The 15,091-nt window shown below is 35.1% G+C and overlaps 2 protein-coding genes across 4 annotated transcripts; one reads left to right on the top strand and one right to left on the bottom strand.

The window, feature by feature from the left end:
• The first annotated feature begins 4,059 nt into the window (after nucleotides 1-4,059).
• On the top strand, nucleotides 4,060-13,066 carry LOC18586192 (ABC transporter B family member 6). 2 transcript variants are annotated; one of them, XM_018129214.2, is made up of 11 exons: nucleotides 4,060-4,871; nucleotides 6,622-6,676; nucleotides 6,778-6,953; nucleotides 7,075-7,275; nucleotides 8,243-8,502; nucleotides 8,579-8,889; nucleotides 9,009-9,229; nucleotides 9,330-9,670; nucleotides 9,830-10,617; nucleotides 10,708-10,949; nucleotides 11,184-13,066. In XM_018129214.2, exons 1-11 carry the CDS (start codon nucleotides 4,467-4,469, stop codon nucleotides 12,411-12,413), a joined length of 4,230 nt encoding a protein of 1,409 aa, XP_017984703.2. In that variant the 5' UTR covers nucleotides 4,060-4,466; the 3' UTR covers nucleotides 12,414-13,066. The 2 variants fall into 2 exon arrangements, with proteins under 2 accessions (XP_017984703.2, XP_017984704.2); XM_018129215.2 differs by lacking the exons at nucleotides 4,060-4,871; nucleotides 6,622-6,676 and having other exon boundaries at nucleotides 6,785-6,981.
• Nucleotides 13,067-13,142: 76 nt separating this feature from the next.
• PNSL1 (PsbP-like protein 2) lies at nucleotides 13,143-14,952 on the bottom strand. Of its 2 annotated transcripts, none has more exons than XR_001929840.2 (8): nucleotides 14,794-14,952; nucleotides 14,596-14,692; nucleotides 14,404-14,487; nucleotides 14,239-14,312; nucleotides 14,027-14,149; nucleotides 13,879-13,950; nucleotides 13,574-13,763; nucleotides 13,143-13,467 (listed from the first exon to the last, which is right to left on the bottom strand). XR_001929840.2 is itself a non-coding variant. In XM_007009430.3 (8 exons), exons 1-8 carry the CDS (start codon nucleotides 14,845-14,847, stop codon nucleotides 13,364-13,366), a joined length of 705 nt encoding a protein of 234 aa, XP_007009492.3. In that variant the 5' UTR covers nucleotides 14,848-14,952; the 3' UTR covers nucleotides 13,143-13,363. The 2 variants fall into 2 exon arrangements, 1 of the variants encoding a protein (XP_007009492.3); XM_007009430.3 differs by having other exon boundaries at nucleotides 13,667-13,763.
• Nucleotides 14,953-15,091: the final 139 nt, after the last annotated feature.

Genomic DNA, 15,091 nt, shown 5'->3' with positions numbered 1-15,091 from the left:
TTGGGAAAGAAAAGAAAGGAAGACAAAAAAAATTGGGTTTACTATCTTTTTTCTTTGCTTTTCATTTTGGGTTTTGACTCTAATCCTCAATTTATCCTGACTTGAATTTCTACTTAATTAATTATTCACAATATAACTTAAAAATAAAGAGATATCTAATGCAAATGAGCTCTTCATAGCATTGTGACCATCAATATGATAGAAGTAGGAACCCCAAAAGGAGGTTGTGGCCATTAATGTAGTGATCAATTCCATACCAGAAACTCTAGCTTGTGCTGATTCTGCAGCCTCTCATATACCCCAAATCAGCTCTCTCTTTCTATATATATGTAGGCCATGTGCTGCAATCTGTTCGCTAATGCTGTCAAATACTCAATATCTTACACTATAAATAATCATTTATGCTATCAAAACAAGTTTTAGAATCCCAATCTACCTTTTCTTTTTCTTGTCGTCTAGATGAATTCATTGGAGTTTGTCCAACTTTGGAAATTTCTACGAATTAGTTGACCCAATTTAGCTAAACAATCTTTGTAATGATACATATTCAATGCAAGGCTTTCTTCATTTATCTATATATCCCTCGTCCTGTCTCTTTCTCAACGTTTAATATCAGCTCTGCCTGTCTGTGGTTGAAGAAATCAAACCCCTCTTTTGACTCCTCCCTCTAAATATATCTACCTTCGTATTGAAAAGAACCATGCCACTGCACTTTAACAGCCCCAGACACAATTAATTCCAAAGTAAACACCTAGGAATCTACCAACGAGACCATGTTAAGTAGGTGTTGAGGCAGGTGTCGAGGTCGTTTTTGCTTATTTCATCCCTTATATATTAAGATTTACATTTTTTAATAAAAATATCTAGCAATCAAAACCCTTTATTATTTCTTGATCATGCATGATCTATAAACTCAATCATTGTCTACATCGATCAAATTCTAGATATAGAAGTCATCTTAAACTTGTGAATGCAGTTTCATAGGTTTTAAAATAAGGTATTAAGCTTGCATAAGGTTTTTGCAAATATTGACAAGTTGCAGAAAACTGATTAAAGATGCAAGAAATAAATAGATTTTAGAAAAATTAACCATTTTACGGACCAATCGGTAAAAATAAAAGCGATTGTTCAGGAAAAAAAAAATAAATTGTACAATGATGAAGTGCATGATCTGTACAACAATGGTACGATTGGTTGGCGGAATAGAAAAGAATGGAATAAAATAGTTATTATGTGAGAATAGAATGAGGTGGGAATAAAATAGAATAGTTATTACTTAGTTTGGTATGACAAAGGGAATAAGACAAGAATAATTATTATGATTTATTGTAGTATTTGGTTGGTAACAATAATTTTGAAATAAAAAAAGAATAGAAAATAAAAAGACAAAAACACTTTTTATTATTTATGTGACATTTTATTTTTATTAGATTTTTTAAATATTAATAATCTAGAATTTAATTAAAATATTAATAATTAATAATTTAAATATTAACATTTATTTAATTTAAATATTATTATGATTAATTTTTATTTTATTTTATTTTAAATATTAATAATTGATAATTTATTTAAAATATTAATAATTGATAATTTCAATATTAATATTTATTTATAATTTAATTATTTATATTTTAAAATATTAATATTTTATTTAATTTAAATATTATGATGATCAATTATTTTATTTTATTTTATTTTTGAAAATTAATAATTGATTATTTATTTAAAATATTAATAATAGATAATTTAAATATTAATATTTTATTTAATTTAAATATTATTATGATTAATTTTTTATTTTATTTTTTAAATATTAATAATTGGTAATTTATTTAAAATATTAATAATTGATGATTTAATTATTAATATTGTTTATCTAATTTAAATGATATTATGTTTATTTATTTTTAATTTATTTTGTTTTTAAATAGGAATAATTTATAATTTATTTTATTAATAATTGATAATTTAAATATTAATATTTTATTTATAATTTAATATTTTAATATTAATATTTTATTAAAAGTTAGAATCAAGTGAGAGAAAGAGGAGAGAAAGAAAAATAATATTTTATACTAATAAAGTTGTAAATTTTCAAACTTGTAAGGGATATTTTTATCTTTATTAATTTTTAAATTTATTCTTCAACCATGAAATAACTAATACCATGGGGAGGGTGATATTAGCTATTCCTTGGATCATTTTTCAACCAAACAAAAAAATTAAAATTCTTTGGGAATAAAGGGGGAATGGCTTAGCCATTTCCCCAACCAAACATGCTACAAAGGTATGAACAAGTTTAAGTTGAAGTGTAAAAGACGGGGACAAAATGTTGTGGTTCTAAGTTGTTTCATCTGAAATGGAACAAAGTGTTGAAGAAACAACAGATGCTCCTTTGTTGAATCTCCTATTGCCAAATGGTAGGATTCAAGTCTACCATTAATGCCAAAAGCCACCAAACTTCCCAAAGACCTTATCTTTTCATTTTTTCCTCTACTTTTTTGAATGACCTTCAACTTCCGAGTCCTATCATGAATGCTGAAACTACTTCACCATTTTGTAGTACTTGTACAATAATTCAACAAAGTCTACAACACATCTAAAAACGCCACCTCTCCATAATCAATGGAGACATAAAAAAAAAAAAAAACCAACCTTAATTTTGTATTTTCTCTGTCTTGCATTTCCCAAACATGGGTCCTGTTTTTCTCACAATGTTTTCATTAAATCATAGATTTCGACACATCCATTACTTATTTTGCGGGGTGATTAGAATTTGAGATTTTATTTTGAAAAATTCGAATATGAATATATAAGTTAAAAGGGTATCAAAATTTTAAAAAAATTTTAATTTTTTTTTTATAATTAGAGGAGGAGAGATTCAAAGTTTACTTTTTAGATAAAAGGATGATATATTAATTAATGAACCACATGTTCGGGTATAAAAATTTCAGCTTGGTATAATTAATTTATTAAAAATTAATTTTAGTGATAAAGTGAGAAATAAAAATGAAAAATATTAAAAAAAAAAAAGAAAAATAAGGGGGAACAGAGGAAATGGACTGGCTGAAGGGGGAAAAGCACACAAACCCTCGCAATGATGTCTGCTCCTCTTGCAGTCTTTCCCATGGTCTTAAAAATACATAATGCTTTTTAATAATTTCTTTCTCCAATGAGAGATGCTAAACTCACCCTGACACTACACAGATCCACACGTGTCACCAATAACAATAACCAATGTCAAGCGAAGATCCAGCTGTCCACGCACATACCAACACAGATCTTGCCTACCCTATTTCCAAAAATAACCCCCCAAATTAAAATAATAATAATAACAATAATAATTATACTAAAATTTCTAATTTCTTTTGCTTTTAATATTTTGAATTTTAAAAAATATCAACAGAAAAGATATTTTCTCACTTATATTAAATATTACTAACTTCCATGTGACTTTAAAAGGAGATGCTTTAATTGCTTAAAATTTTGAAACTTATAAAAATTAAATGCTATAAATTTACAACCGTTTTCTTCATGAAACATGTAGATATTAAATTTAAATTTTAAAAAAATATAAAAATTAATTTATACATTAACATGAAATTTTTAAATTTATAAGTAAGTTTATAAAGTTTATTTTTATAATTTACATTTCTATATCTATATTTGATCAACCTTACATCAACAGAATCATTATATTATTTTTAAATAAAGTTAATATATTTAAATACCATATTTTTATAAATTATGAAAAAACTTTGATAGGATATAAAGTTTAATTGTGTAACTTAATAGAATATAATTAATACTTTTTTTGTGATTTTACATTTACAAATAAACAATAGATTACCATCACAATCAAGTATCAAGAATTCAACGAAATAATATAAATGATCCAACAAACAAATAAACGTATAACTCGACAAATCTACCGTAAAATTAGATTAACTGGAAATAAGATTTTGAAGGGTGTAAGTGTAATTGAACTCAGAATGGGAGAAGAAAAAAAATATGAAAAGAAAAAAATTGGATAAGCTCTTAAGCAAAATGAAAAGTCTCTTGTCGCCGGCACTTGACCGTTAACAAAAACAAAATATAGAATCATCTAAAAGTTTTTCTTTTTTCTTTTTTGATTTTTTTTGTTATAGTTGCTTCATGTAACTATGGGTGACTTCAATGTTCCAACCTTTTTCTTCTGTCTCCTCCGCCTTCTTTGACCTGGTCTCTCTTTAACTTCCATTTTCACTTAAACAGAAAAAAAAAAAAACCCAAATTTAATAAAAATCCCAAACCTTTAACCAACAAGGGAAAGGGGAAATCTGATTTTTTTTGGGGTTTTTTTTCCTGTCTGAATTTAGCAGATCCGCTTAAAATTTCTGCTAAATTTAGAGAGAGAGAGAGAGAGAGAGAGAGAGTTAGGGTTTGCGTTTGCGTTTGGGTTTGGATTTGGGTTTACTTTCAGGATGATGATATCGAGAGGTTTATTTGGGTGGTCACCACCACACATACAGCCGTTGACGCCGGTCTCGGAGGTTTCGGAGCCACCGGAATCTCCGTCGCCGTACTTGGATACGACTGCGGAAGCAGCTGCTGCTGCTGCGGCGGCGCAGGTGGAGGCGGAGGAAGAGATGGAGGAGGCGGAAGAGATTGAGCCGCCTCCTGCTGCCGTCCCGTTCTCCAGACTCTTCGCCTGTGCCGACCGGCTTGATTGGGCTCTCATGATCGTCGGATCGCTTGCTGCTGCTGCTCATGGGACCGCTCTCGTTGTTTACTTGCATTACTTTGCGAAGATTGTTCATGTTCTTGGAATTGGGCCGCCAGAACAAGGCCAAGGTGGAATGGAGGTGCCGTTTGAGAGGTTTAAAGAGGTTAGTGTTTTTCTGTTAAGGAAGTAAAAACCTTAAATTTTGGGATTTTAAAGGTTTAGTTTAGTTTCTTAGTTGGTAATTTAGATCAATGAAGTGAATTGCTAACGTTACGGTTATTGTAATTTTTTAGAACACTAATATTTGGATTTTATAGTTTTTAAGGAGTTCTTTTGAAGCTTAATTTCAAAATTTTGGCAGTTAGTTAATGCTTAAGTTTAGAGAGTTTAATTCTGAATTGAACTAATTCCATTGATTTCTTCTTCTTCTTCTTCTTCTTTTCTTTTTTTTTTTTTTGTATGTTTGGATAATAGTTTGATTATTGGAAATGGGAAAGTACATAAAGTTGTGGTTTTTAGGTTTCTGGGGTTTGTAACTGGCAATAAGAAGATTTTTTGGGTGTAATTTTTTATGATTTTAGGATTAAAAGGTGAGAGTTAAGTAATAGCATTAACCTCTGCTCTGAGAGAATTTACTTGTTTTTATTTTAGGTGGCAATACAATGAAGTGAGCTGCTTTATTAGGTTTAGCTTTTCAGCTTGGTTTATTTAGTTATGAAATGGTATTGGTAGAGGATTGAGTTAACGATGTTAATGAACCCTAATTTGACATGTGGCTGAGGTCGGTATTTTCATATCAAGCATTAGGAGTTTGTGGCTGAGATATTGCTTTGAAGCAAAGTCTTAGGAAATTTTGGTTGTGTAAAAAAGCATGATATTTTGGAAATCTTTGTTATTTGAGATTAATGGATATTTCCTATATGGAATCTAAAATGTCATAGTAGGATGTTTCTGTTTTGATATCTTGGGTGGGTGGTACTTAACTAATGTCTTTTAACTACATTTGCTTCCCTCTAGGTTGGGGATAGGGTCTTTCTTTCACATTCTAGATGCAAGACATCATTAAAACTAAAGATGAGCATATTATTCCTAAGTGAAGGATGCAATTGTCTTAGGCTATTTAACAGACTTGCACATTGTTGGAAAGTAAAAGGAAGGAGGGGAATAAGGTGGGTAGTAAACCTACTTAATAGTTCTAGTTGTCAAAAATTCAGGATGTTTTGTTACTAGTTAGGATCCTTACCTGGCCATTTGTCTTTATGTGGACAGGGGCTTTTTTGTTTGTCTTTGCTGCAAAAAGTTTTTCTTGAGCAGCTTCTTTTGTAAATTGTACAGGGGTTAACTCATCTTAAAGCTATCTTCTTATGCCAAGAGGAGTCTTCCACCAATCTAGGTGCTAGACTTGCTATGGCATCTAGCTGCGATCAATAAAATTCACTTTTCAGAAAAAAAAAGGAATTTTTAATGAGATGACTTAGTTAATTTTGAATCAAATAGCCACATTTTGGTTGTAGTACAAGTTAGATACTCAGAGCACATCAAGTTAATTACCCACTCTCTCTCTTTCTCTCTCTCATTCACATCTCCTCATGCATGCGTGTAAAGTAAGATGTAAGTATTCTCTGCTTGTTAGTAAATACTATTTTGTATTTAATCATTACTATGAAGCTATAGATACTCTTTATCTGCTGTGTTTAACACTGGATTGCCTTTATTTTTAAAGGTGTTAATTTGTAATATAATGTGCAAATTATTTCGGGCTAAGCAAAAGCACTTTTGAGGCTTGAGTTTGTATCTAACATCATTTGTCTCCTTTTTGGTTGCTGTAAGCAAATATCATTTGTAGTTTCCTTGAGAAACTCTGTTTTTTTGTATTTGCATGTATAACCAACTGTTTCATTCTTATTTTACAGCTTGCTTCAACCATTGTTTATATTGCTGTGGGTGTTTTTGCTGCTGGCTGGATTGGTAAGTTGATTTATATCAAAATCAGTTGTTGTTTCATTTCTGTTTTCTTCTGATTGATGCATCTTTTCTTGCATTTGTCACTGACTTGTTCTGTGTAATAGAGGTCTCATGCTGGATTCTGACGGGAGAGAGGCAGACTGCTGTCATCAGGTCAAGATATGTTCAAGTATTATTGAACCAAGATATGAGCTTTTTTGATACTTATGGGAATAATGGAGACATTGTGAGCCAAGTATTGAGTGATGTATTGCTCATCCAGTCTGCTCTTAGTGAAAAAGTATGTTGAGTCACATGTTGCTTCACATGTGGGTTTCTCTGATTTTCTAATAAATAACTTATTTTTTGGTGGGGTTTTCTTACAGATGTCTGCTCTAATCCTAATTTTTGTTTGATGATAGGTTGGGAATTACATTCATAACATGGCTACGTTTTTCAGTGGTCTAATTATTGGTTTTGTCAACTGTTGGGAAATTGCCCTCATAACTCTAGCCACTGGTCCATTCATTGTTGCTGCTGGAGGCATATCCAATATATTTCTTCATAGGCTTGCTGAGAACATTCAAGATGCTTATGCCGAGGCAGCTAGTATTGCTGAACAGGTTTTTCTCTTCTCCTTTTTCCAATCTTTTCTCCTCTCCTCACCCTTTCAACCACACTTATATTTGTTAATATTGATCACAAGTGATTTTATATCTGTGGTATTGGTTGATGAAAGGGATGTAAATTGGCTACTTGCTTAATGTTCTTTTAGAATGACTTGTCCAATGTTATATGTTGGTTTAAGAGTGCAGTTATTAACATTCACATACACACACACACACACACAACTGTTAGAACCCAGCCTCTGCTTTCTGGATTAAAGAAGCTGCTCTGAAAGCTAGGGCAAACATACTCTAGATATTTTCTTACTCATCCATGTATGGTACATAATATGCCCTCCTGGTTTAGTAGTGTTGAATTTGTTGAATTGATGACACGAGTTCTTAGAAACAAAAGTGATGGTAAAGTTACCTGCCAATGCTTACTTAATGAAAATATGCAGGGAGCTTTAGATGCTTTTTATTAGGGGCCTGTTTGGCCAGGCTAGAGTTGTGGGAAAAAGTGCTGTCGAAGTGGAGCTTTCAAAAAAGTGTTGTCAAATTGAAATGATTTTAAATAACAAGAATATCTTTTGTTTATTTAAAATTTCTATTAAACTCGTTAATAAGCTTTTTGCTAGAGGTTCTTGTCAGAAGCTCCAACTTTGGAGCTTCAGCTTTTAGCCCTCAAAAGCTCATTCACACACACACACACACACACACACACACACAACTGTTAGAACCCAGCTTCTGCTTTCTGGAGTAAAGAAGCTGCTCTGAAAGCTAGGGCAAACACACGCTAGATATTTTCTTAATCATCCATGCATAGTACATAATATGCCTCTCCTGGTTCTATAGTGTCGAATTTGTTGAATTGATGACATGAGTTCTTAGTTGAACTTAGCTTTCTGCATTGAATCAGCCTTCTGTGTGGTGAAGCACAGCGTGGAAGTGATGCTAATATACATATAGTTCTCTTTTTTTGCAGGCAGTCTCTTACATTAGGACCTTATATGCATTTACAAATGAAACTTTGGCCAAATATTCTTATGCAACCTCATTACAAGCAACTTTGAGATATGGTATATTGATTAGCCTTGTGCAAGGGCTTGGGCTGGGATTTACTTATGGGCTTGCAATATGTTCTTGTGCCTTACAACTTTGGGTTGGAAGGTTCCTGGTCACAAATGACAAAGCTGATGGTGGTGAAATCATAACAGCTCTATTTGCTGTCATTTTAAGTGGCCTGTAAGCATCACTTTGTCCCTTTCTTTCTGCTCTTTTTAATCTCTACTGTCTTATTGATCTTTTCTTTGTTTTGCAGTGGGCTGAACCAAGCAGCAACCAATTTTTATTCCTTTGACCAAGGACGAATTGCTGCTTATAGACTTTTTGAGATGATTAGCCGGTCATCCTCTGGTTCTAATCAGGAGGGAAACAATTTACCATCCGTTCAAGGAAATATCGAATTTCGGAATGTATATTTTAGTTATCTGTCTCGACCTGAAATCCCTATATTGAGTGGATTTTACCTCACTGTACCTGCTAAAAAGGCTGTGGCACTTGTTGGCAGAAATGGCTCTGGGAAAAGCAGTATTATCCCACTCATGGAGCGGTTTTATGATCCTACATTAGGTACTATGGTCATACAATTTTATGTATCAGAGTTCACTGATATGCTATTTACAGTTCTGAAATCATTGGTGATCTGTCAACCTTTCATTATTTAAATGATTTTATTTTTTGTGATGCAGGGGAAGTTCTTCTTGACGCAGAGAATATTAAAAACCTAAAGCTGGAGTGGCTGAGAAGCCAAATAGGACTTGTTACTCAGGAACCTGCCTTACTAAGTTTGAGCATAAAAGATAATATTGCTTATGGGCGACATGCTACATTTGATCAAATTGAAGAAGCAGCAAAAATAGCACATGCACATACATTTATTAGCTCACTTGAGAGAGGATATGAGACACAGGTGAAATATGGAAACATGAGATATTAGTTTTGCCTTTATCATCTTGATTATTTCTCTCTTGTGGCCATTTTTTGTTGAAATCAATTACTGTGAATTTCAGGTGGGGAGGGCTGGCTTAGCATTGACAGAAGAACAGAAAATCAAACTTTCTATTGCTAGAGCAGTACTTTTGAACCCAACAATCCTTCTGCTTGATGAGGTTACCGGTGGACTTGATTTTGAAGCTGAAAGATCTGTTCAGGAAGCTCTAGATCTCCTCATGTTGGGACGCTCAACTATAATAATAGCTCGACGGCTTAGTCTCATAAGAAATGCTGATTATATAGCTGTGATGGAGGAGGGTCAGCTGGTTGAAATGGGTACACATGATGAGTTGCTAGCCCTTGATGGCTTGTATGCAGAGCTGCTTAAATGTGAAGAGGCCGCAAAACTTCCTAGGAGGTAATTAGAGCTATAGATGCTTTTACTAAGACTGGAATACTATATTTGAAAGTCTGTTTCTTGCCAGTGGTATTTCTTCGTTTAGATTGGAAAAAAAAAAAAAAGCTCCTTTATTTTTAAATTCTGAATTCTGGTTTATGGTTGTTTATTTTCTTTCAGGATGCCAGTTAGGAACTACAAGGAGACTTCGACTTTCCAAATTGAAAAGGATTCTTCATCAGTTCACAGCTTCCAAGAATCTTCATCTCCAAAGTTGATCAAATCACCATCTCTCCAAAGAGTTCCTGGTGTATTTCGGCCCCAAGATGGTGCTTTTAACTCACAAGAATCACCTAAAGCTCATAGTCCGCCACCAGAGAAAATGCTGGAAAATGGTTTGGCTGCGGATGCTGGTGATAAGGAACCATCAATTAGGAGGCAGGATAGTTTTGAAATGAGACTACCAGAGTTGCCCAAACTTGATGTTCTATCTACCCAACGGCAGAAATCAAACGGTTCAGACCCAGAATCCCCCGTATCACCCCTTCTGACATCTGATCCTAAAAATGAACGTTCCCATTCTCAGACTTTTAGTCGGCCTCACAGTCACTCTGATGACATCCCAGTGAAAGTTAAGGAAGCAAAGGATGCGCATCATAGGGAAGCTCCATCTTTTTGGAGGTTGGCACAGCTTAGTTTTGCAGAGTGGCTCTATGCTGTGTTGGGAAGCATTGGTGCTGCAATCTTTGGCTCTTTCAATCCACTTCTTGCTTATGTTATTGCTTTAATTGTAACGGCTTATTATAGGCCTGGGGGACGCAATCACTTACGAGATGAAGTAGACAAGTGGTGTTTGATAATTGCCTGTATGGGTATAGTGACTGTTGTTGCCAACTTTTTGCAACACTTCTACTTTGGCATCATGGGGGAAAAGATGACTGAACGGGTTCGCAGAATGATGTTTTCAGGTATCTGAATCTTCAAATTAATATTGCAAATTTACTTGAATGCTGAATTGCATGCATATGCTTAACTCTGTTTTGACTATCTTGTTACAGCAATGCTGCGCAATGAAGTTGGATGGTTTGATGAAGAAGAGAATACTGCTGACACCTTGTCCATGCGATTGGCAAATGATGCTACATTTGTACGGGCTGCTTTTAGCAACCGCCTTTCAATATTTATACAGGATAGTGCTGCTGTTATTGTTGCAATACTAATTGGGATGTTGCTACACTGGCGGTTGGCACTTGTGGCATTCGCAACTCTGCCAGTTCTAACTGTCTCTGCTATTGCGCAGGTTTGCATATCCCTACTTGTTTTTTGATGATAAATTTGGTCTATCTATTTGGTGTTCTTTTCAACATTGGAAGCATGGAGTTTCTGGAAAGTTCTGCTTTCTAGATAATTATTCTCAATTCCATGTATCGTCTATGCTTCTTTTTCTTTTCTATATTTTTGCTTGCTTATTGAATTTGGTTGGAAGATTGTCCTCGTCTAAATTTCTAAATAGTTGCCGACTTAAATGTTGCAGAAACTATGGCTTGCTGGATTTTCTAGGGGAATCCAAGAGATGCATAGGAAGGCATCATTGGTCCTTGAGGATGCGGTGAGAAACATTTACACTGTAGTAGCATTTTGTGCTGGTACTAAGGTCATGGAGCTCTACTGTCTGCAGCTGAAGAAAATATTGAAACAGAGTTTCTTTCATGGAATGGCAATAGGGTTTGCATTTGGCTTTTCACAGTTTCTTCTTTTTGCCTGCAATGCTCTTCTACTTTGGTACACTGCACTTTCTGTTAAAAAGGGCTATATGGATCTGCCTACAGCTGTCAAGGAGTACATGGTTTTCTCTTTTGCAACTTTTGCACTGGTGGAGCCATTTGGATTGGCTCCATACATACTTAAAAGGCGGAAATCACTCACTTCAGTGTTTGAAATTATTGACCGAGTCCCTAAAATTGAGCCAGATGATAACTCAGCATTGAAGCCACCTAATGTCTATGGAAGCATTGAGTTGAAAAATGTTGATTTCTGCTATCCTACTCGCCCAGAAATGTTGGTGTTGAGCAATTTTAGTCTTAAAGTCAATGGGGGACAAACTGTAGCTGTTGTTGGAGTTTCAGGATCTGGGAAGAGTACCATAATATCTCTGATTGAGAGATTCTATGATCCAGTTGCAGGTCAGGTTCTACTTGATGGGAGGGATTTGAAACTTTACAATTTGAGGTGGTTGAGGAACCACTTAGGTCTTGTTCAACAGGAACCCATTATTTTCTCAACAACTATCAGGGAAAACATTATATATGCAAGGCACAATGCTAGAGAAGCTGAGATCAAAGAGGCTGCAAGAATAGCTAATGCTCACCATTTTATTAGCAGCTTGCCCCATGGTTATGACACGCATGTAGGTATGAGGGGTGTGGATTTGACCCCGGGACAGAAACAAAGAATTGCTATTGCTCGAGTGGTGCTGAAGAATGCTCCCATCTTGTTATTGGATGAAGCTAGCTCGTCCATTGAATCTGAGTCAAGTCGAGTGGTGCAGGAGGCACTTGATACACTGATAATGGGGAACAAAACAACCATTTTGATAGCCCATAGAGCTGCAATGATGAGGCATGTTGACAACATTGTAGTACTTAATGGTGGTCGAATAGTTGAGGAAGGGACACATGATTCTTTGGTAGCGAAAAATGGCTTGTATGTTCGTTTAATGCAACCTCATTTCGGGAAGGGTTTGCGTCAGCACCGGCTGGTTTAGGTTGGGTATGCGATTGATTGTGACTTACATTGGTTCGTCTGTATAGTACTCATTTCACTCATTTGAATTGCTGGAACTAACACCAACCTGCAGGCTTTGCTGGATCTCTTGGTTGAAAAATCCAGAATCTGAAAAGGATAAATGGGGATGATGCAGCTTGTAATGATGTTCTCTATGGGTGGGTGAACCAAAGAGCATGTGAGAACAATCGAGGGCTGTACAATGTCTACTCTGGTGAGTAGTAGGCATAGCAGCGGCTGTAGTTACATTGTTTAAAAGTAGTGCTCAGAATTAGGGGTTTTTGGAGTTTGGGTGGCTGTTGAGGGATAGATCCATATTCTTTATGGGGGCAAGCAGCATTAGATTGGGGTTGTGCTTTGTCTCCATGGTGTATTGATTTTGTTTATTAATCAGAGAAGGGTTGATAATTTTAGTCCTATTGAGGTGTGTTTCTGGGATTTTCCTGTTTCAGATTTTGCCCCCGATTTCTATGAATTTCTGCAACTCCTGTCACCAGAGCTTGGATGATGTATGTGTTTGGCTGTAAAATTTTCAACTTTTGAATACTGAAAGAAAGTTTAGAAGAGGAAAAACTGTTGTAATCTCTGTAAATAAAGATGCGGTTAATTTAAAATTTTTCTACTTTGCCATTATTTTTGCTTCTTGAGGCTTTTTGAGGTAAACCTCTTTCCATATTTTATGCCCTGCAAAGCTTTTGATGCTCAGATAAAGAGTAGTTACTCCTGGTAAATTGATTGATGGTTTGAAACATACAAGAAATTGTGATTGTTTAGCACTCCTGGAAGCCTCTTTAACAAAATCAAGAAATGGATGGTAGCAATAGGGGAAGTAAACTATGAGAGATTCTCATTGTCTCCAGGTATGTACAGGGAAGCAGAAGATAATCGTCTCTTTTTGAGGATTTGCCCAGCTCTGAGACACTTGCAGTTTCAGATGTCAAGCACCTTGAAAGAGTCGGCCACCACTTTCAGCTTGTTCCGGACCCTTCTCCACCTTCTCTCAAGTGCTCCAACAACCAGTGTGTAATATCTCCCTGTAAAGAAATGCAAGTCAATAGCCTAAAAAACACTACTAAATCTCTCACCTGGTTGTACTTCACATCTTCAACATCCAAGTAAAGATATCAAATGAAAGAAAACCTTGTTGTCAACTGCTTATGTCTTGTCTATGGCTAAGCTATTGTTCAAGGACTGGTTATGAGTAAACTAGTACGAAAAGGGTGAATGCTTCACCATTTCCAATGGCTATTGTTGCAAAGGAAGCACTGGCATAGTTTGGAGAGGCGAGTGCGTATTCAAAGGTGTAATAGTTTTTCCCATCTGTAGTTCTCTGCATGTAGAAGGTTTGCCCCGAAAGGAATTTGTCAGACTAACAATTAAAGCTAAGGCTAGACTGTTATCTGATCAATAGAACTGAAAGAGAATTGCATGTATTCTGGACAAACCTCTTGCATGTCAAGTATATTGACCATTTGATTTGGTGCAGCATAAACATGGTTCACCAAATTATAAACTACCTGTAAGCAAAGAAACCATGTAAATCTATTTTTCACTCAAAACATTAAGGGAAGCAAGAAAACTGCCATTTTTTACCTCTTCTATTGGCCCCAAATCATGGATATCTTTCTTATCAGTTGGTATGAATCTCACCCTAACATTTTGCAGTTGAAGAAATTTGTCCTTGAATGCAGAATCATGTCCCCTGAAGTCAAATTCCTAACAAGAAGCAACAAAACAGAAATCATGTAGGGAATCTACAGCCATAACCAAGGCTTCCAACTTGTTAGCATTCCCATTTAACTTACCCTCCAATCTGATGGGTAGTAATAAGAATACCCATCTAGAATGTCAACAAAAGCTTGATAGTTTTGTGGTATCTCTGCCAAAATGACCAAAACAAGGCATTGAGATAATTTGATAAATTTAAGGTCATAAAATGCTTTATTGATATAACTAAATGTTTATAATACCTTCAGCAAGAAGGGAAGTTGCAGGGAGTAAACTTACTGTTACAGCTCCAACTCCCAACAGCAACAGTCTTCTCTTACAATTGTCTAAAATTCAATTAGAAGTAAGAACATGACACAAAGACATATGGAAAAAGAAGAAAAAGGGTATACGTTAAGTGTTTGTCATGAAAAATATCCCATGGGGTATCTTACTTTCTTCATTGGAAGTGGTCTCTTTGGGGCATGCGACAGAGTTTTGCAAAGAGAGTGCAGTAGCTCGAGCTAACTCATTGGAGTGTGGCGCATTTGACTGGAAAGTGGAAACATGTTGGCTTTCAGAGAAACAGACATGGGAAAGCAAGCAACAAGCAGAAAGCAAAGCTTAACAGCAGATAGTGAGAGAGTAGTAACCTTGTTGGTTAAGGTCGCTGGAACCCAGTTCAATGAAACTGAAGACATTGCCATGTTTGAGTTTTGATGATTATGTGAAGCAGCAGCAGCCCCTCGTAAAGTTGGATATATTGGCTCCTATTGGATGGATAGTGGGGCCTCTGTTTTCGTCTCCTTTCGGCTCTATCACACCTTTTCTCTGCAGCACGTGAGTGGCGCCTGCTTGGGTCGATAATTCAATAAAGTAAAAAACTGTTTGTAATAAGTGATGATATGACTAACCATTTGGCCCTATTTATTTTGGGCCTGAAAATACTAC

Source organism: Theobroma cacao, chromosome 10, assembly GCF_053813885.1.
Source record: "Theobroma cacao isolate CCN51 chromosome 10, ASM5381388v1, whole genome shotgun sequence".
NCBI classification, from domain to species: domain Eukaryota; kingdom Viridiplantae; phylum Streptophyta; class Magnoliopsida; order Malvales; family Malvaceae; genus Theobroma; species Theobroma cacao.
This window is presented reverse-complemented; position numbering and strand designations above follow the sequence as displayed.